Source organism: Lampris incognitus, chromosome 17, assembly GCF_029633865.1.
Source record: "Lampris incognitus isolate fLamInc1 chromosome 17, fLamInc1.hap2, whole genome shotgun sequence".
Classification (NCBI taxonomy): Eukaryota; Metazoa; Chordata; class Actinopteri; order Lampriformes; family Lampridae; genus Lampris; species Lampris incognitus.
Window position 1 is genome coordinate 19,500,119 of NC_079227.1, and position 21,237 is coordinate 19,521,355.

General features: G+C 45.6%; 1 protein-coding gene across 2 annotated transcripts in view; it reads right to left on the reverse strand.

Annotated features, from left to right (window-relative positions):
- Positions 1–3,118: 3,118 nt before the first annotated feature.
- plxdc1 (plexin domain containing 1) overlaps positions 3,119–21,237 on the reverse strand; it is a 37,897-nt gene continuing 19,778 nt past the window's right edge. Inside the window, exons 5-13 of one of the 2 annotated variants that reach the window (XM_056297401.1) lie at positions 9,024–9,146; positions 8,817–8,935; positions 8,549–8,648; positions 7,705–7,800; positions 7,523–7,604; positions 7,365–7,425; positions 7,099–7,222; positions 4,453–4,613; positions 3,119–3,827 (exon numbers count right to left, since the gene is read on the reverse strand). In XM_056297401.1, the coding sequence (XP_056153376.1) occupies positions 3,702–3,827; positions 4,453–4,613; positions 7,099–7,222; positions 7,365–7,425; positions 7,523–7,604; positions 7,705–7,800; positions 8,549–8,648; positions 8,817–8,935; positions 9,024–9,146 (992 nt within the window). In that variant the 3' untranslated portion in view covers positions 3,119–3,701. Of the gene's footprint in view, positions 3,828–4,452; positions 4,614–7,061; positions 7,223–7,364; positions 7,426–7,522; positions 7,605–7,704; positions 7,801–8,548; positions 8,649–8,816; positions 8,936–9,023; positions 9,147–21,237 lie in introns of both variants that reach the window. The other variant, XM_056297402.1, reaches the window with a different exon arrangement.

The following is a 21,237-nucleotide window of genomic DNA, read 5'->3' on the forward strand; positions in this document are numbered from 1 at the left end:
CAAACTCTGAAGATATTTATATCTTTACAAAAACAACCTTACTCGAATTTTTACTTTCTTCCTAAAGCCTGTGCGATTTGTCCGGTCTCACTGTGAGACAGGTTCAAAAACGGCCGATATTATGGTCTTGTGACCAACCACTTTGGACAAAAGTCTTGACAGTGTCAGAAATTTAGGATGACCATATCACAATGTGACCCAGCAGTAACTCGTAATTTGTTTGCTGCAGAATCTTTGCTGGCACTAAACACAGACTGTTAGCGTCTGTGACTCAAATGTGATGGATTCAACAAACCGAGCTAAAACAACCTGCGGCGACTATTGAAAGGACTCGATTGCTGCTTGGCGTCAGTTTTTCTTGTTGTTGTTTTATTTTAATTTTTTTCCAGCACCTGTAAATCATATTTGCTTGTGAGACGGCCAACTTTTTTGTCCAACTTTTTCCCATGGAATAGTCTGATCAAACTGGGACCAGTAAGCTGCCATCTATGGAGAAGTGGTAAACTCCCTATGAAAAAGAGTACTGCTACTACTACTACTCTCGGCTGCTCCTGTTGCGGGTCGCCACAGCGGATCATCCGTTTCCATTTCTTCCTGCCTTCTGCATCTTCCTCTTGTCCCACCAGCCACCTGCATGTCCTCCCTCACCACATCCGTAAACCTCCTCTTTGCCCTCCCTCTTTTCCTCTTCTCTGCCAGCTCAGACGCAGTTAGTTTTAGTTTGTTTTTCTTGTTTTTTTTTTCTGGGACAGAAAAAACTATGCGTCTGAATCGCATACTAGCATGCTGTTTATAGTGTTTAGCAGACGAAAATGGTATGTGTGTTTTTTAGTGAGTACTTAAGCATTGCGTAAAAACGGGAATTAATTGGTACACGTTTAAATACATGAACAATCAATGAATTTAAAGAAATGCTAAAATTTCATGTTTGTGGAACAGCTATTGGAGGGGGGGGGCATCAGTGTGTGATTTTGTCCACTCAGGTGGTGACTTGATGTGACAGGAAGTGAATGCCATATTGCAAACAGTGGATGCCAACTAGCGACGAAGAAAGTTTAGAGATAGACATCATTGGCATTGTAGCTAACACATGTGCATTCATGCATTTTTTATTTTGTTTTTCCAGCATACCTCTTGTCAACATTGTTGCTGTCCGTGGTTTTGAACCGTGGTTAAAATAGCAGTATGTTGGTATGTTGTGTTTTGCTATTTATTGGAGTCAATGCAGCTGTTAAATGCGGGGGATGCAAGCCACATTAATTTAGCAATTAAACGAAGGTTAATACTTTGAGGATGGTTGCAGAATACTGTGTTTAGGTTAGAGGTATACATAGAGCTCTCTGTAATCTGCTTTACATTTATTATAATTTACAGAGGACCTCATCATCATGTACACCGGCAAGTTGATCAGGAGCGTAACAAGGAAAACTGATGAGGGGATGAGCTCTGGCCGCATCGTCCACTTACTCTGTGGTTCGGGATCCTTTCCGTCTCATCCTTCTGGATGTTTAAGTAATGCTGCATGTTTTGAATTTTTTTTGAATAAGATCTCCAGCTCCCTGGACAGTATGAAACATCATGTCACCTTTTTCTTTCACCATTCAGGGAGAGAATATGCTTGTCACTGGAAGACAGATTAGAGATGAATTCATCCCAGGCGTCTTAATAATGTCACTGCAGGTCAGACCTCTTAAAGGTCATTGTTGGAGAGAGAGAGAGAGAGAGAGAGAGAGAGAGAGAGAGAGAGAGAGAGCGACTTGCTATCATAACCGAGGGCTTTCCGATGCTGAAGCTCAACAAGGTATGTAAGAGACACTTCTTATATTGTGCAGTTGAAATGCTTCATCAGATAATGTATGTGAGTAATGTTAATTTCTTAATTTCAAAGATACATTTTATTTCCATCTTTATTATTCCCTGGATAGTGAACTGACCTGCACTCAGTGGATGGGTCAGTTATGATCCATGCAGTTCTATCAATGGAGACCTGATTGAGATATCTTGGAAAGTTGGAGACCCCACACCATCACCACATGTACGAATCTATCTATCTATCTATCTATCTATCTATCTATCTATCTATCTATCTATCTATCTATCTTATCTATCTATCTATATCTATCATCTGTGTCTGTGTGTCTGTCTCTCCATATCTACATGTGTGTGTGTGGAGGTAAACTTGTTTTGTTCTTTTTTTAATTTTAATGTACAGAATGTGGCAACATATTTCCTCAAGAAAGACTAGAAGACTATCTATCCACCCTGGTTCCCCCAGCCATCCTGTCTCTAGCCCGGGCTCCTATTCTGGACTCAACATCTACTATAGAGCTCAGCTTAGAGGGGAGGAAATAGTGGAGAATCCTACAATACCTAACACATCAGGTAGGCGATAATCCACTTGGTTTGCATCGTTGTTGTCATGAGAATTGTTGACGTTGTTATGTGGATAGGTCGGTATCAACTGCCTTGTTTGACCTAAGTGACAAGCCCAAGAACAATGCTGTCCCCAGTCTTCTCCACAGGTTAATGCACCTGTAGCTCTTTTCTTCCTCTCCTTTTACACTACATTAGGAAACAAGGTGGTCATATTAGCCTCATGTCGGATGCAAATCCTGTAGATTTCAACTCTCGCAACGCGGTTGGATTGAAATAGCTGTGAAATGCATAGATATAACCTGTATTGTTTTCAACTGTACATAGAGATTGACAATGTCTACTCAATGTGGAACCCTAAAGAGAGAATAGACGATGATACTGAATGATACTTAAGTCTTGCTGTCTACTGTGAGTGTTAATATAGAAATGTAAAATGAAAATAATGGATATTAAGTATGGTTTTGACCAATAATCTGCAACCAATGCCAGGGGTGCCTCTGAAGGTCAGTGGTCTCACTCTCTTTCTTGAGCAATGGTGCAAATAAGCCAACTCCAGATTAATACAAAAGGATCTGTCCAATTGGATTAATTACGTATGAACATTATTGGGAACTGGCACGAGGCCTACAAGTCAAATTTTGTCAATGTCATCCATCATGTTGGCTATTGGGGTCTTGATTAGAATGATCACGTTGTGTTCTTAGTTTTCAACTTAGTGAAAGGAATTAGAGCGAAAAATGTCTATCAAAACCGACCACATGTATTTATTGGAAGATGTTTAAGCAAAAAGGTTCAAAGAAAACCCTGGTTCTCCAGGACCATTCAAGATTATAACTATAATTGCTATCATTTATATAGTTGTGTATCTGTTATAGTGAATTCAACATGGATATTGCAGTTTTTAGAAACAGCCACATACACACTTCATAAAACAAACAAACTGGATAAAAAAAAAAATCACATAGCAGAGTTAAATTGTACATTGGTTTGCAGTATGAAGGCTAGTAAGTTTCTTTCCCTGACTTCTCCTGTATCTTGGTGGGTTTTCAACAGTTAGACAATCGCTCTTGACCATCCCACATGAAATTTAGAGTCAGCCTCCTGTTGGATTTTCTCTACCCTCCATCCCCCAGGCAATATGGAGAGCTGTGAGATGACAAACAGCAAGAGACAGAGAAATCTGGCAAGAGCGACATAAACAGTTAGAGTAGATGTCCAGCCACCAGAGTTGGCCTCGTCTTCCGTTTGTCTGTTTGTAATCCCTTGGCAGTCCTCAAGATGGTGCCCTTACTTTGTCTGACAGTGCTTTTGGAGTTCCAGTCCCCTCAGCAGCATTGCTCAGCCTCGATGAAACCCTCTTTCTCATGACCCCCAAGCTCAACCTCAGCGTAACTTGAGTGACAGCCCTGGTTGCGGAACTTCATAGAAGGCCAGTAGTTATTAGTGCGTCGCTGTAAATAACAGACGATTCATCAGTATTGCAGGTAGACAGAAGGTAAAGCTGCTAAAGGCCAACCTTGTGGAAAAACTCTTGTGGTAAACTCTTTGTGGTTGAATAATTGTATACTTTACCTTTATATAATTTTTTTTCTTCCCAGTTGTACTTGGCCAATTACCCCACTCTTCCAAGCCATCCCAGTCGCTGCTGCACCCCCTCTGGCGATCCGAGGAGGGCTGCAGACTACCACATGCCTCTTCCGATACATGTGGAGTTGCCAGCCGCTTCTTTTCACCTGATAGTGAGGAGTTTCACCAGGGGGACATAGCGTGTGGGAGGATCATGCTATTCCCCCCAGTTCCCCCTCCCCCCTGACCAACCAGAGGAGGCGCTAGTGCAGCGACCAGGACTCATACCCACACCCAGCTTCCCACCCGCAGACACGGCCGATTGTGTCTGTAGGGATGCCCGACCAAGCCAGAGGTAGCACAGGGATTCAAACCGGTGATCCCCTTGTTGATAGGCAACAGAATAGTCTGCCATGCCACCCGACACCCTTTACTTTATATAATTTAACGTCAGAGCTAAAACAAAAATACATTCATAGAATGGAACACATTCTAAATCACTGTGCTCACCTGCATGAGGTAGAAAGGTGGAGCAACTGTGGGGTGTGTGTTGATGTAGTAGACAGCCAGCAGGGTCAGGGCTACCAGCAGAACGAGGGCAGCGACTACACCCGCAATAATGGCCGTATTCTCTGTTATCGCCGTGTGATTCGGAGGGCCTGTCTGCAAATCTGGAAGAAAGTGAAAGAGAATATTCATGACACAATATCCGCAAAATTTGTTAGAACTAATGGGTGTTTATAGCCCAAGGGCTACAGAGGAGGGCTTTTCACCAGATGGTCACTGATTTGAAGCCGCATTTGGTCTGTGATACATTTGTGTAAAGGAAGCAAATATTGACAACTAACCCCTATAGGATCATTGCTGAGCTGGTCCGTGTGTACTTGTATGAAAGTGAGTTTGCGCATTTCTGCAAAAGGTGCATGCAAGCATGCGAAGGAAACAAAAATTGCGTGAGCAAAGATAAAAAAATAAATCTACTGTAGCACAGTTCAGAAATTGAACTGATATATTGTGAAGTGCAAAACATAACAAAAAGCAGGAGCTGACAAAGCAACAGAAACACACCACATAAGGAAATGAAACTCAATAGAGCAACCCAGAAACAAAACACAGACACATTCACAGTGTTGAGTAACATCCAGATTAAATGCAACAGGAAATGATTTTATTATTCCTCATTACTTTGTCCTCTTTAAATACACAGAGGACTGTAGGCATTTCTCCACAGTGATGCAAGAAGAGCTTAGCAGCTAGCACACTCACCACGGCCATTGTAGTTAATGTGAAGTTTGGTGTCATCTGTGGATAAAGGAAATTATTGTCGCATGGAATAATGAGATGGGTGGAGGGGGCCTGACTTATACAGACAAGACAGTCAGCCAGGATAATTTTAGCAACAGACACATGTAGCACGATGCTCTGTCCCAAGTTTGAAGTGCAGCGATGCTGTTCAAATGCAGCAAATACCAGACAGTGAAAGCACAAAGATAAAATGTCTCACATAAAACATTCCTCATATCACTGACCACATTTACATACAGCCCAATATTTGTCAAAAGGACTCATTATCAATTGTTTTAGATTAAAAGAAAAAATACCCTAAGATTATCCAAACCGGATAAGGGTGACCCAAAAGCTCCCAGTTCAGTTAAAATATTACCCTGGTTTGAAAGGTGACGTTGCCTCCAAGCAATCTACTAAATAAGAGAACACTGGGGATTTTAATGGCTGCATTATCTCATTCAAATGATTTTTATGCCTGTATAACTGTAAAATAATATCCATTTGTATTAGATTGGACATTTTGGTAACAAAACTGTAATTTGCCGGTTTGCACAGTACTTGGATAGAACCCCCCCCCCACCACCCATCTGCCAATTTCTGTAGCTCTGCGTCCACCCATTTTCTCTACCCATTACTCACTCCTTTTTAATATATTGGGTTCTGGAGCCTATATCAACATACTTTAGGTGAAAGGTAGGGAGACACCCTGGACCAGTCACCAGTCCATTTGCAGGGCCAATACACAGACACACCTTCACTCACCCTCTTTTCTTTTTTTTGGGGGGGAGGGGTTCCTGCCTTTTTCTCCACAATTCTACTTTGCCAATTATCCTATTTCCCAAGCCGTCCCGGTTGCTACTCCACCCCCTCGGCCGATCCGGGGAGGGCTGCAGACTACCACATGCCTCCTCCGATACATATGGAGTTGTAGCCGCTTCTTTTCACCTGACAGTGAGGAGTTTCGCCAGGGGGACATAGCGCATGGGAGGATCATGCTATTCCCCCCAGTTCCCCCTTCCCCCTGAAGAGGTGCCCTGACTGACCAGAGGAGGCGCCAGTGCAGCGGCCAGGACACATACCCACACCCGGCTTCCCATTTGCAGACACAACCAATTATGTCTGTAGGGACGCCTGACCAAGCCGGAGGTAACACGGGAATTCGAACCGGCAATCCCCATGTTGGTAGGTAACGGAATAGACTGCTATGCAACCCAGATGCCCCACTTCAGTCACCCTCTTATTCATACCAGTTGGCAATTTAAAGTCTGTTGACATACATGGCTTTGCACTGCGGGATAAAACAAAAACCAAATCCTCTCTCTCAGTGCATTTTAAAAGTGTATTGTATAAAAGTGCTCCACTTTGATATAAGCCATCACTCTACTTGGCAATAATACAGTGACAGGGTGACAGAAAACCTCACTGACACGCTGTTGGGTAGAGCTATGCACCTGTCAAGGGCCATTTTCCTATTTAGGGAATGCTGAGCTCTGCAAGCAGCACCACTCCTAGGCTGCGTCCAAAATCGCATACCATCATACTATATTTCCATTCATTCATTATCCAAACCGCTTATCCTGCTCTCAGGGTCGCGGAGATGCTGGAGCCTATCCCAGCAGTCATTGGGCAGCAAGCGGGGAGACACCCTGGACAGGTTGCCAGGCCATCACAGGGCCAACATGCAAGCATTTTTAATATGAACAAAATCATGGTATGCATCAAATAAGATGGTGTTGAGGCTATTTGACAACTATTCTGTGTTGAATTTACAATTGTGTGTTAAGTTTGGAATACAAAGGGGGAAGTTTTACTTATTTTTAACACTCCCTTACCCATAATTTATGAGCTCAGAACAAGTCATAATTTTACCCTCCGTAAATGGGTGGTCTTCAAGCACGGCGGAAGAGGGTGTTGGACCTGGGGAGGAGTTGTTGAAGGACCCCATTGATCCCTCAGGTCCCTCCGGATTGTAGTCCTCACATGTGCCCTTTGCCTGCAAGAAAGAAAAAAATATATAATACAGTGGCTCTACTGAGTGAAAAACTATGGATCCAATGCAATTTTTCTGTTACTTCCTTTTTTCCCCTTCATTTTACATCATCTCTATATTCTTATTTGGTGATAAAGTAACTCACCTCTTCAGGGCAGTTGTAATCAAGCCACTCTTGTCTGTGGCGGTCGATTCCATCAGAGCACCTGCAACACAAGTGGAAGAGAATGAGAGAAGACGGGTACTTCAAGGTTGCTCAGTAGCTAGATATATGTGTCTTATACTTGTAATATTTCATCCTACCGTTGAAGTGTGTTGCACCAGCCACAGCCAGTTGTCAAGTTGGATGTGAGGCAGAGATCGCAGGTTGTGTGTTGAGGACAAGCTGGTGGGAATCGGAGATGGTGTTCTGGTTTTGTGGCAGTGAATGGCGAGGCGAGGCACATGAATAATTTTCTAAGTCTACAGTTCACAGACATACTCACTAGGCAGTGGTGTGAATTCAAAAGCAGATCGGGTAACAATCTTTGTGGTGTCGATCTCAACACGGTGATACTCGTAGATAGTGCTGCGTCTTGCATCTTTCAGGACAAAAGAGAAAAGTTGACGTTAATTTTAAAGTCTGACCGAAGTCAATAGTCAGATTTAAGTTTACATGTATAAAAACATTGAACACAGCATAATAAAACACTTTGCAACATTTTTTATGAATGATATTGTGCTTTTCATACCTTTTATCCATGACTGATCTTAAGTGTCTCAAGAACTGGGAGGGAGTGGTCTAGTTCTCTTTAATATTCATGAGCTGAGCTTTGAGTGACAGGTACAAACAAGTGTTGGTGGTAAGGGTGGGCAGGGTTTCATAATTTAATGATGTGATCTGATTTGCTGTATGTAAATGAGTGTGTCTGACGACATAAGTATCAGGGGAAAAAAAGATCGGCTGAAAGAAGCTGAACCAGTGGGAGCTCTTTTAAAAGGAGAAAAATAGAAAAACTGAATTTACCTTTTATACTTTTTTCCAACAGAAAGAGGCAGTACAAAATGCATATAAGTAATAAGTGATATTAGGAAATATTTGTGTTTCAGTTTCGGTTCTGACTTTAATGTTACTGCTGCTGTCTGTGCCCAGGCTCTTCAGAACAAGGATTTTGATTTTGAAAATGGTTTGGTGCTGTTAAAAATTGAACTATGGTGATCCATTAGCAATTATGTTTCACAGCCACACAGCAATTAATTCTATCTTTTTCTGGTCAATCATGTAAACACACAGTCCCATCTGGGGTTCAGAAGAATGGTAGAAGGCACATGGGCTCCTATAGAGCTGACCTGAAAGCTGTGAGGAGGGGAGCATAGCCATGAAAGCATCAGACAGGCCCACTTTAACTGGATGCTCTGTGGAGTGAATCCTCTCCACTGGTAGAGGTACCTGCGCATTGGAAGATATAATTAGCAGACAAAGGCATGGTTACACATATGAACTGAAGTAGTGGTTCTTTTTTCTTGCATATAAATAGGATTTTGAATTTTGAACTTGATTGCATGCATTCGTGTCATTAATGAAGAATGCCATTTGTAGATAAAATATATTACTTACAACTCTGTAGTTGAAAACAATAGTCCCATTGCTCTGGAGGATTGCCTGGAAAGTAAAAGGTCCTTCGGCCTCCAGACCCTGTAGCAACACCTTGTCCCATTGTACCACAAATAGGTTGCCTAAACCGGGTAAAATGTGGAGAGAAAGATTCAAAGAATTGCATAAGCCCCATAATGTAAACCATTCCTGGTAAAATCACCCACTCACCATTGTCCATGTACCTCACTGTTGAGTTTTTGGAGAAACTGGGGTCGAAGTTAGCCATTAGGGGTGCAATGTACTGTGTGGCGGTGAGCATTCGATGAGTAATATCCCCTGTAAAGATGAACCCTGGGAAAGGTAAAAGTCAAAGGCTCAAATATCACAGAGTCACTTTGTGGTGACAAAGCATTTGATCCAAAATATCTTCCCTGACCCTATTTGTCTATATTATTGCTATGACTGGCATTACAATGAGCTGATTAAAAAAAAGACGCCGGTACTACAAAAACAGATGTAAGCCTTAAATACCTAGTACCAGATACGAAACATTTCTCATGTTCATTTTTCACTTTCAAAGAGTGAAGCCTCTGTGGAATTGAATGATCTCTGGACTTGTCACCAAAGGATACTTCAAAGTCACTGTGCTGAAGTCAAGGACTGAAGCTCTGCCATTTAGCCAAGATTTATATATCTTGTCGCAGTGCTTGTGAGAGAATGACGATATCATATGGCTTTAAAATTCATGAACCTCATCCATCTGTTACTTATCTGCATGAGTCTGGTTTTGCTCAACTGATCTAGATTGTGGCTTAAAATCCAGTAGAAATTAATGAAACATGACATTCTAAATTAAGAAATAGAATGAATGACCTAGGGCAGATTCCACTGTTTTTACTATAACTCTGGTCATCAAGAAGCAAACACTTCACTGTTATGACTAAATATGAAGTGTGAACTTTCTTCTGGTCACGTTTAGTTTGCAAGAGTTGAGAAACATAAAAATTATTTTATTTTCATTAGCAATAGACAACACCTACCCTGGGGCTTCAAAATCCAATGCTCAGTTGTGAAAGCTTCACTGTTATTTGATAACTTTGTTTAAATAGCACTTTTCTAAAACAACATTATAAAGTACTTTACAAAGAAATCAAACCAGATAAGGCAAAAGTTAGAGTAAGACCAAATAAGTAAGAGTAAAAATAAACAGTATAAATAAATAAATAACAAATATCAAGCATTGTAAAAGCTGTCATAAAAAGAAAAGTTTTAAGATGACATTTAAAAGATGCTAGAGACTTGGCTTGTCTTAGTTCAACAGGAATAGTTCCATAGTGTGGGGGCTCTAACAGCAAAAGCCCAATCACCCTTTGTAACAAACCAAGACCTGGGAATAACCAGCAGAACTCCATCTGCAGATCTTAATGGTCGAGGGAGCATATGCCAGGTAAATAAATCACAAATGTATGTAGGAGTAAGACCATTTAAAGACTTAAAAGTCAGTAATGAATTTTTAAAATCAATTCGAAATGTAACAGGGAGCCAGTGTAGGGAGGCAAGATATGGTTATTCCTCTTTGTCCCAGTAATGAGCCGAGCAGCGGCGTTTTTTTTACCAACTGTAGATGGTGGAATTGAGAAGACACATTCTCTTGACACTTTACTCTCCTTGCTGATACCAGAGTAAAGTGTGTTACAATATTCAAGCCGAGAATAGATAAAAGCTTGTACAACTTTTTGCAGATTGGCAATTGATTAAAATGACCGAATTTTGGAGATTATCTTGAGCTGGAGAAAGCATGACTGAACAACATGTTTAATTTGATTATCACAACCAAGGTTAGCATCGAATATTACCCCAAGATTCCTAGCAGCCTGTTTAAGACTACCTGACAGACCACCAAGATTTGTACCAAAAGGGCTGATGGATGGAATTTGGAGGACCAAACAGAATGACCTCAGACTTATCATTAAATTTGAGAAAATGTTCAGACATCCAGTATTTAATGTCAGACAGGCAAGTTGTGAGATTTGCTATTTATGTATGGACTGTCAACTACTACTACTACTACTTTCGGCTGCTCCCGTTAGGGGTCGCCACAGCGGATCATCCCTTTCCATTTCTTCCTGTCTTCCGCGTCTTCCTCTGTCACACCAGCCACCTGCATGTCTTCCCTCACTACATCCATAAACCTCCTCTTTGGCCTTCCTCTTCTCCTCTTCCCTGGCAGCTCCATATTCAGCATCCTTCTCCCAATATACTCAGCATCTCTCCTCCACACATGTCCAAGCCATCTCAATCTTGCCTCTCTTGCTTTGTCTCCAAACCGTCCAACCTGAGCGGTCCCTCTAATATAATCGTTCCTAATCCTGTCCTTCTTCGTTACTCCCAGTGAAAATCTTAGCATCTTCAACTCTGCCACCTCCAGCTCCGCCTCCTGTCTTTTCGTCAGTGCCACTGTCTCCAAACCATATAACATAGCTGGTCTCACAACCATCTTGTAAACTTTCCCTTTAACTCTTGCTGATACCCTTCTGTCGCAAATCACTCCTGACACTCTTCTCCACCCACTCCAACCTGCCTGCCCTCTCTTTTTCACCTCTCTACTGCACTCCCCGTTACTTTGGACAGTTGACCCCAAGTATTTAAACTCAGATGTCTTTGTCACCTCCACTCCTTGCATCCTGACCATTCCACTGTCCTCTCTCTCATTCACGCATAGGTATTCCGTCTTGCTCCTACTGACTTTCATTCCTCTTCTCTCCAGTGCATACCTCCACCTCTCCAGGCTCTCCTCAACCTGCACCCTACTCTCGCTACAGATCACAATGTCATCCGCGAACATCATCGTCCATGGAGACTCCCGCCTGATCTTGTCCGTCAACCTGTCCATCACCATTGCAAACAAGAAAGGGCTAAGAGCCGATCCTTGATGTAATCCCACCTCCACCTTGAACCCATCTGTCATTCCAACCGCACACCTCACCACTGTCACACTTCCCTCATACGTATCCTGCACCACTCCTACATACTTCTCTGCAACTCCTGACTTCCTCATACAATACCACACCTCCTCTCTCGGCACTCTGTCATAAGCTTTCTCTAAATCTACAAAGACACAATGCAACTCTTTCTGGCCTTCTCTATACTTCTCAATCAACATTCTCAAAGCAAACATCGCATCTGTGGTGCTCTTTCGTGGCATGAAACCATACTGCTGCTCGCTGATCGTCACCTCTCCTCTTAACCTAGCTTCTATTACTCTTTCCCAAATCTTCATGCTGTGGCTGATCAACTTTATACCTCTGTAGTTGTTACAGTTCTGCACATCGCCCTTGTTCTTGAAAATCGGTACCAGTATGCTTCTTCTCCACTCCTCAGGCATCCTCTCACTTTCCAGGATTGTGTTAAACAATCTAGTTAAAAACTCCACTGCCATCTCTCCTAAACATCTCCATGCCTCCACAGGTATGTCATCAGGACCAACTGCCTTTCCACTCTTCATCCTCTTCATAGCTGCCCTCACTTCCTCCTTGCTAATCCGCTGAACTTCCTGATTCACTATCCCTACATCATCCAACCTTCTCTCTCTCTCATTTTCTTCATTCATCAGCCCCTCAAAGTATTCCTTCCACCTTCTTAGCACACACTCCTTGCTTGTCAGCACATTTCCATCTCTATCCTTGATCGCCCTAACTTGCTGCACATCCTTTGCAGCTTGGTCCCTCTGTCTAGCCAATCGGTACAAGTCCTTTTCTCCTTCCTTAGTGTCTAATCTGTCATACAACTCACCATACGCCTTTTCCTTTGCCTTTGCCACCTCTCTCTTTGCTTTACGCTGCATCTCCTTGTACTCCTGTCTACTTTCTTCATCTCTCTTACTATCCCACTTCTTCTTTGCCAACCTTTTCCTCTGTATAATTTGCTGTACTTCCTCATTCCACCACCAAGTCTCCTTGTCTTCCTTCCTCTGTCCTGATGACACACCAAGTACCTTCCTAGCTGTCTCCCTCACTATTTCTGCAGTGGTTTTCCAGCCATCTGGCAACTCTTCACTACCACCCAGTGCCTGTCTTAACTCCTGCCTGAACTCCACACAACAGTCTTCCTTCTTCAACTTCCACCATTTGATCTTCGGCTGTGTCTTCACTCGCTTCCTCTTCTTGGTCTCTAAAGTCATCCTACAGACCACCATCCGATGCTGCCTAGCTACGTTCTCCCCTGTCACCACCTTGCAGTCTCCATATGTATGGACTGTCAACTATCACCAATAAAACAAAAAGGGGTTTTGTTTCCTTGCATGGCCAGTCATGTTCCTTTTACAAGTCACGTTCTACAACTAGCCACTTGTGATTTGAACTAAAGTAATGTGCAGCCCATCTTAGTGACATACCTGAGTGAAACCTCTCCAACGCCAATATCCCGTGATTGCCAGATTTGAAATGGACAGCTATAAAGTTATTGAATACATTTCCTGGTGAAAATGTATGGGTTTGTTGAAACTGTTGGCAAGGATAAGGGATGACAGAGAAAGATAGACAGTAGATGAAAGTGAGGGCAAAGGTCCGGTACCCTAAGGGTCCAAATAAAGTTTCATAAAGTTTCATATCTCTTGCTTTAAAACTACTACAAATACAAAATGAATGGAAGTCGACAAGGGATGGAGGGCTACAAAAAGGAAGAAAGGCCATCAAATGGGTACATGAACATATAAAAGAGTGAAGCTTTATGTGGTTTGGTGAGTTTTCGTTTTTTTTAAATTTGCCCCCCTTTTTCTCCCCAAATGTACTTGGCCAACTACCCCACTCTTCTGAGCCATCCCGGTCGCTGCTGCACTCCCTCTATCAAGCCAGGGAGCGCTGCGGACTACCATATGCTTCCTCTGATACACGTGGAGTCACCAGCCACTTCTTTTCATCTGACAGTGAGGAGTTTCACTAGGGGGACGTAGCACGTGGGAGGATCATGCTGTTCCCCTAGTTCCCCCTCTCCCCTGAACAGGTGCCCCGACCGACCAGAGGAGGCGCTAGTGCAGCAACCAGGACACATACCCACACCCGGCTTCCCACCTGCAGACATGACCAATTGTATCTGTAAGGACACCCGACCAAGCTGGCAATCCCTGTGTTGGTAGACAGCGGAATAGACCGCCACGCCACCCGGACGCCCTGGTGACTTTTCTTAGAAAATTGTAGTAGTAAGAGGAGTTTAATAAATGAATGGTAGTGAATTCGGCTGAAATGAGAGGGATGGAAATATTAAGTCCAGTATTAAGGCTATGGAAAATGGAGTGTGGGGGAAAAAGGAATGAATCAGAGAGGCGGAGTGAGATATTGACAAACTGTATTCAAGCAATCTGGCCTGAAGACAGTTTGTCCTCAAGTTGGGAAGGTTTTGTGGGTCTCTCAAAAGCGCTACGGAGAAGACAGTTGGTAAAAATGAAAAAAGGAGAAAAAAGAAAAGGGAACTATAATAATAGTAATAATAATATTAATAAGGACAGTGTCCTGCTTTCAGCTAGCCTCCCAATTCTTAACGTCCATCAGTGTGTTCTAAAATATTTGTGTTAATGACTATTAATTTTTCATGAACCAGCCATTGCATAGTCATTAACATACCATCTATCTGGGGCTGAAGCTGCAATGGAGAATCCACAAATAACTTTCTTTTGCATTGTGGTGATACACAAATGAGGGTAGATTCACCAGGGGCTGCTGCTCCTTTAAGGCGGACATTCAGAGTGCTGACGTAGGCACTGCTTAGAGTTTCTGGGGTGGAGCCATGTTTGCAGCAGCCTAGCGGTTAGCTGGTGGCCACGAGAGATGGTGCTGTATCGGTGTCGTTTTGTGTGGCGAGTGTAAACGGGATTGACTCGACTCGATCTCTCCGTCTCCTCATTCCTGCACTCCCACACTGGTGACCCCGCACATTGACAACGAACATGTCGACCCAAAGCGATGACGACACCGCTCCGGCTCCGAGTGATGCTAACGGTATGGCTCATGTTAGCGCTAGCATCTCAGCAGCGACGGTGAAGTTGCCCGAGTTTTGGCAGCACAGTCCTCGGCCATGGTTTCAGCACATTGAAGCCCAGTTCGAGCTGGGAGGAATAACGCGGGATGTTACGAGGTATTCCCATGTGGTGGCGGCGTTGGATGCCCGGACGACGGCCCGAGCTATGGGGCTACTGGAAGCCCCCCCCGGCTGTGGGGAAATACGGCGCACTCAAGGCATTCCTTTTGCAGCTCTTAGAGCTGTCGGAGATGGAGAAGGCGGATCGCCTGTTGTCACTCAACGGACTCGGCGATAGCAAACCTTCTGAGCTGCTGGAGAGGATGTTGGCCGTTTTGGGCTCGGCGGACCCCTCCTTCATTTTCACCCATATTTTTCTACGGCAGCTCCCAGCGACTGTGCGCACACCGTTAGCTAGCATCCCCCTCTCCTCCACCAAAGACTACCGTGCTCTGGGTGTGGAAGCGGACAAGATTTTCCTCGCCAACCGGCAGCAGTTCGTTCATGCGATGCTCCCCACCCAGACCTTGCCCCCGCCGCTGGAGGACGCAGCGGGCACCGCGGCTGCGGTGGCTGCCAGCGTGACAGCGGGCTGTGTTATTACCACAACAGGTTTGGTGCCAGGGCCAAGCAGTGTCGCCCGCCATGCAGCTTCAGCGTCCAGGGAAACGCCACGAACAGCAGGCTGTTGTTTATCAAGGACGCCTTATCTGGCCGGCGGCTGCTGGTCAATTCGGGCGCTCAGCGTAGCATCCTGCCTGCATCGGCCACGGACACCATGGCCGGCGGTCAAGGCCCTCTGATGGATGCTGCGAACGGCACGCCCGTACATACCTACGGCACCAGGTATGTGGAGGTGTGTTTTGGCGGGCGGTGTTTCGGCTGGGACTTCGTTATGCCCGCGGTGTCGGTTCCCCTCCTGGGCGCGGACTTCCTGTGCGCCTTCAGGCTGCTGGTGGATGTTACGAACTGTTGCTTGATCGATGCTGTCTCTTTCGTTACATACCCGTGCACACTGGGAGGTGCAGGGACGCTCAGCCTGTCAAACATGCTCGCCGCCGGAGATACGTATCAACGACTGCTCGCAGAATTCCCTGACCTCACCACACCTACGTTCTCTCCAGCGGTGGCCAAGCACAGCATGGAGCACCATATTGCCACCGACGGCCCCCCGGTCTACGCATGTGCTCGGCACCTCGACTCTGCGAAACTCGCGATCGCCAGAGAGGAGTTTGCCCCCATGGAACGCCTCGGCATTGTACGCCGCTCGAACAGCCCGTGGGCCTCCCCCCTACACATAGTTTCTAAGGCTGACGGCGGTTAGCACCCCTGCGGCGATTTTCGTCGCCTGAACAACGCCACCGCCCCTGACCGGTACCCCGTCCTGCACATACAGGACTTCTCCGCCCACCTGGCGGGGGCCACCATCTTTTCCAAAGTAGATTTGGTGCGGGGCTACCACCAGGTACCAGTCTACCCTCGGGATGTGCCCAAGACAGCGGTCATCATGCCATTTGGACTCTTCGAGTTCCTGCGGATGCCCTTCAGTCTCAAGGGGGCAGCGCAGACGTTCAAGCGGCTGATGGACTCTGTGCAACGGGATATGCCGTTCTTGATTGTTTACTTGGATGACATTCTCATGGCCAGCGCATCCGCGGAGGAGCACCTGACGCAGCTCCGGCAGTTGTTCGAGTGGCTCAGTGCGCATGGACTCATAAGTCAACCCAGCCAAGTGCCAGTTTGGCCTGTCATCCATCGACTTCCTCGGCCACCGCATCTCCCCGCAAGGAGCCGTTCCGCTTCCTGCCAGAGTGGACGCCGTCGCAAGTTTTCCACGCCCCCGCACTGTGAAGTCCCTGCAGGAGTTCTTGGGCATGGTCAACTTTTATAACAGGTTCATTCCCCATGCAGCTCACCGCATGCGGCCCTTGTACGAGGCCCTGCGGGGCAAGGAAGCCAAGGGCGAGGTAGACTGGTCCCCTGGGATGGACGAAGCTTTGGATGACGCCAAGGATGCGCTGGGGTGTGCCGCTTTGCTGGCACACCCATCCCCCATTGCCCTGATTGCCCTCACGACCGACACCTCTGACTATGCGGTTGGGGCGGTGTGCGAGCAGTGGGTGGGTGGTGCCTGGCACCCCTTGCCTTCTTTAGCAAACAGCTTAAGGACAACGAGCGGAAGTACAGCGGAAGTACGACTGGGAGCTCCTGGGTCTCTTCCTCGCCTCCCGACACTTCAGGTTCCGGTTGGAAGGCCGCCGTTTCACTGCCTTCGTTGACCACAAGCCGCTGACTTTCGCCATGGCCAAGACCTCCGAGCTGTGGTCCGGGCGCCAACAGCGTCAGCTCTCTGCCATCTCTTGAGTTTACCACGGACATCCGGCAAGTGGCTGGCAAGGACAACTTGGTCACTAACTGCCTCTCCCGGGCGGTGGCAGGGTCCGTTCACTTGGGACTCAATTACGCTGCCATGGCTTCAGACTAAGCCGCTGACGCGGACATCCAGTCCTATCGGACGGCCGCTACGGGGCTGTGGTTGGAGGATGTGGTGTTTGACAGCACCAACGCCACACTCCTCTGCGACGTTTCCACAGGCCAGCCCCACCCCATGGTGCCCACCGGCTGGCGGCGCCGTGTTTTTGACGTTATCCATGGCCTTTCCCACCCGGGTGTGAAGGCGTCCACTAAGCGGGTGGGGGTCAAGTTCGTCTGGCCTGGCCTCAGGAAGGACATCAAGGCCTGGGCTGACTCCTGCGTGGTGTGCCAGCGTTCCAAAGTACACCGTCATACCAAAGCCTCCTTGGCGCCATTCCTGGTGCCCGAGAGGCATTTTGACCATGTGAATGTGGACCTGGTGGGCCCCCTGCCCCCCTCCCACGGGTTCACTCACCTTCTCACCATTGTGGACAGGACCACCAGGTGGCCGGAAGCTGTTCCCCTGTCATCGACCACGTCTACTGAGGTGGCCCGGGTGTTCATCGGGTCCTGGGTGGCCCGTTTTGGCGTGCCGGCTGACCTCACCTCTGACAGGGGCCTGCAGTTCACGTCAGAGCTCTGGACTGCAGTCGCGGAGGGGCTGGGGGTGAAGCTCCACCGCACCACAGCGTACAACCCGCAGGGTAACGGACTTTGTGAGTGGTTTCATCGGTCTATGAAGGCCGCTCTTCATGCTAGCCTCACGGACAGCAACTGGGTTGGTCGCCTCCCGTGGGTCATGCTCGGCCTTCGCTCTGCCCTCAAGGTAGATCTCCAGTCCTCGTCTGCTGAGCTGGTTTACGGCCAGCTGCTGCCTGTCCCGGGTGAGTTTCTCCCGGACGCTGTGGCCCCCTGGTCAGCAGCTTCTCATCGGGCTGTGGCCCGGGACAGTGCCAATGCTTTCGCTCCGATCCCTACATCTCACCACTGCCTCCCTCAGTCCTATGTCCCCGAGGATCTGCTGTCGGCCAGGTACGTCTTCATCCGCCACGACAGCCACCATACCCCCCTGCAGCCCCCTTACGACGGGCCCTTCCGCGTCCTGGAAGTGGTGCCTAAGAACTTTGTGGTGAACATGGGGGGGGCAAGCCGGAGCGGGTCTCAGTTGACCATCTCAAGCCTGCCCATTTGGACCTGGGTGGGCCGGTCGAACTGGCCCTGCCCTTGCGGCATGGATGCCCCCCTTCTCAGGCCCCTGGCCCAGCCTCGGCCACTGCCCGGGCTCCGGCTCTGTCCCCTGCCCCCGCCCCCATACCCATTCAGCGCAGCCGTTTTGCCCGCCTGGTCCGCCCCCCGAGACGTTGACTGTTTCACTGAGGACTGTTTGCCTGTTGGCTGTTTGTGTTTCGCTGAGTACTTTTGTGTTGCATTACTGTTTTGCATTTTTTCATGATGGTGAATTCTGGGGGGGCCTGTGTAGTGATACACAATTGAGGGTAGATTCACCAGGGGCTGCTGCTCCTTTAAAGCAGACATTCAGAATGCTGACATAGGCACTGCTTAGAGTTTCCGGGATGAGTCATGTTTGCAGCAGCCTAGCGGTTAGCTGGTTGCCACGGGAGATTGTGCTGTATCGGTGTCGTTTTGTGTGGCGAGTAAACGGAATTGACTCGACTCGATCTCCATCTCCTCATTCCTGCACTCCCACAGCATAATGATTCTCTTAGGGTGAAAGTTATGGCACACATATTAGAAGATTTTGGACATTTTTAGCAAGAACTCTCAGGTCCAATGGCAGTGTCTTTTAACCATCCCTCATGCTAGGTCTAGAGCAGGGGAAGCTGCATTTTCTGTTTACGCCCCAAGTAGATGGACCGCCCTGCCTGAGGACCTGAGAGAGACCCCCACACTGGACACATTTAAAAGCATGTTAAAAACCTTACTTTTTAAAACAGCCTACAGCTAAATTCATAGTGTGTGTGTGTTTTAAATATTTTGCTATTTTTATCTATTCTGCTCTGTTGTTACTTGTAATTAATCAGTGTTTATGGCACTTTTATTTATTTTACTAACTCAGTTTTAAACTTGTTTGTACTTTTCAAAAATTTGCTTGTACCTTTATTTATTTATTTTTGTGAGGGGGGGGGTTATTGATTTCATTGTTTTATTGTGTGTTACATTTGTTTGTATGAAAAGTGCCATACAAATAAGGGCTGATTGATTGATTGATTGAAGGGCGAATCATAGCTTATTCTTCTACAATAAAAAAACCCCCCTCAAAATTATATATTTTGCGACAAATCAAAATATGCTCAATTTTCGACTGTCATTATAAGGAGCATTTATAACTACAAATGGAATTCAATCTTTTATCCACTGATGAGGCAACACATCTTATCTAGAAATCCAGAAATAAGATTACTGGCCCTGCAAGCTCATCAAGCAGCCGTCACCTGCTCAATCACAGAGATTCAGTTACATACAAGTGAGATACCGATAGCTTGTATGTAATTGGATCTTTGTTACATACAAGAGAGTGAAAAAATCATGATGACATAAATAAAGCTTTTGTGCAATTCTGCTCTAACCTTTGTTCATCAGAATGTAGTGATGACCTTGATCCCCCACAAACCTTTGAAAACTTCCCACCATGTCAGAGGGATAAAGTACCAATTTGGGTGCAGACATTTCAATCTCTGAAATTATTATGGTCATTAAATCTATGAAAAATAACAAGTCGCCTGGTCCTGATGGGTTTATGACTGAATTTTATAAAGTTTTCCCTTCAATTGGCACCAATTCTTAAAGCAATGTTTGAAGAGGCGCTCTTCTCAGGTCTTTTTCCTATAACTTTGGGACAAGCCTATATCTTTCTGCTGGCAAAGAAAGATAAAGACCCATTTTTATGTACATTTACTAAATTTAGTCTTTATAGTGTTATCCAGGGTATTAGCCAAGAGCCTGGAGAGCATGATTCCAGATATTGTTTCACCTGACCAAACGGGACTTAGTCAAGGCTGGCACTCTTACTCAAATCTAAGAAAACTATTCAATGTTATCCACTCAGCCTGGTCAAAGTACCCAGAGGTAGTGATTTCACTTGATGCTGAGAAAGAATTTGACCTGGTCAAATGGCAATATTTATTCTTTACCGTCCAAAAATTTGGCTTTAAAGATGAATTCATTGCCTGGATCAAATTCCTTTATTCTTCTCTCCTTGCAGCCATAATCTCTAATAATATTTAGTTTGGTTACCTCCCCCTTGGAAGGGGGACAAGACAGGGGTGCCCACTTTTTCCTCTCTTGTTTGCACTTGCAATTGAGCCCCTAGCAATAGCACTACATCTCTGTAAGGACTTTAAAGGTGTACATCGGGGTGGGCTAAAGTTTAAAGTTCTCTTTACACAGATGATCTGCTTCTGCACGTCTCTGATCCAGCTGCACACACTCCCCTGCATTCTAGATATCTTAAATCAATTCGGAAAGTTCTCGGGGCAGAAGTTAAATTTACAAAAGAGCAAACTTCTCCCTTTAAACTCTGAAGCATATATTTTCCTTCTAGCGTTTTGCCCTTTAAAAGAGTCTGATATGGTTTTAAATTCTTGAGAATTGAGGTCACTCACTCCTTTCCAGCTATTTTTACAAAAAACGTCACTGCTGTTCTTAATAAGGGTAAACAGGATATGAAGAATATGGGACTCTTTACCATTATCATTGGCAGGATGCGTTAACCTAATTAAAATGATAGTATTACCAAAGTTTTTATATCTCTTCCAAATCATCCCCGAGCTAATTAAGAAATCTTTTTTTTAAATACTTGATAAAAGTATTATATCTTTCATATGGGGGAATAAAGCTAGTTGTATAAGAAAGACCCATCGCCAAAGACCAACGCTGCCAGGAGGTCTGGCTTTTTCTAATTTCCTTTTTTATTACTGGGCATGCAACATTCAGATGTTAGTTCACTGGTTCGAAGACACATCAATGATAGGAAAGGCAGATTGGGTGCAATTAG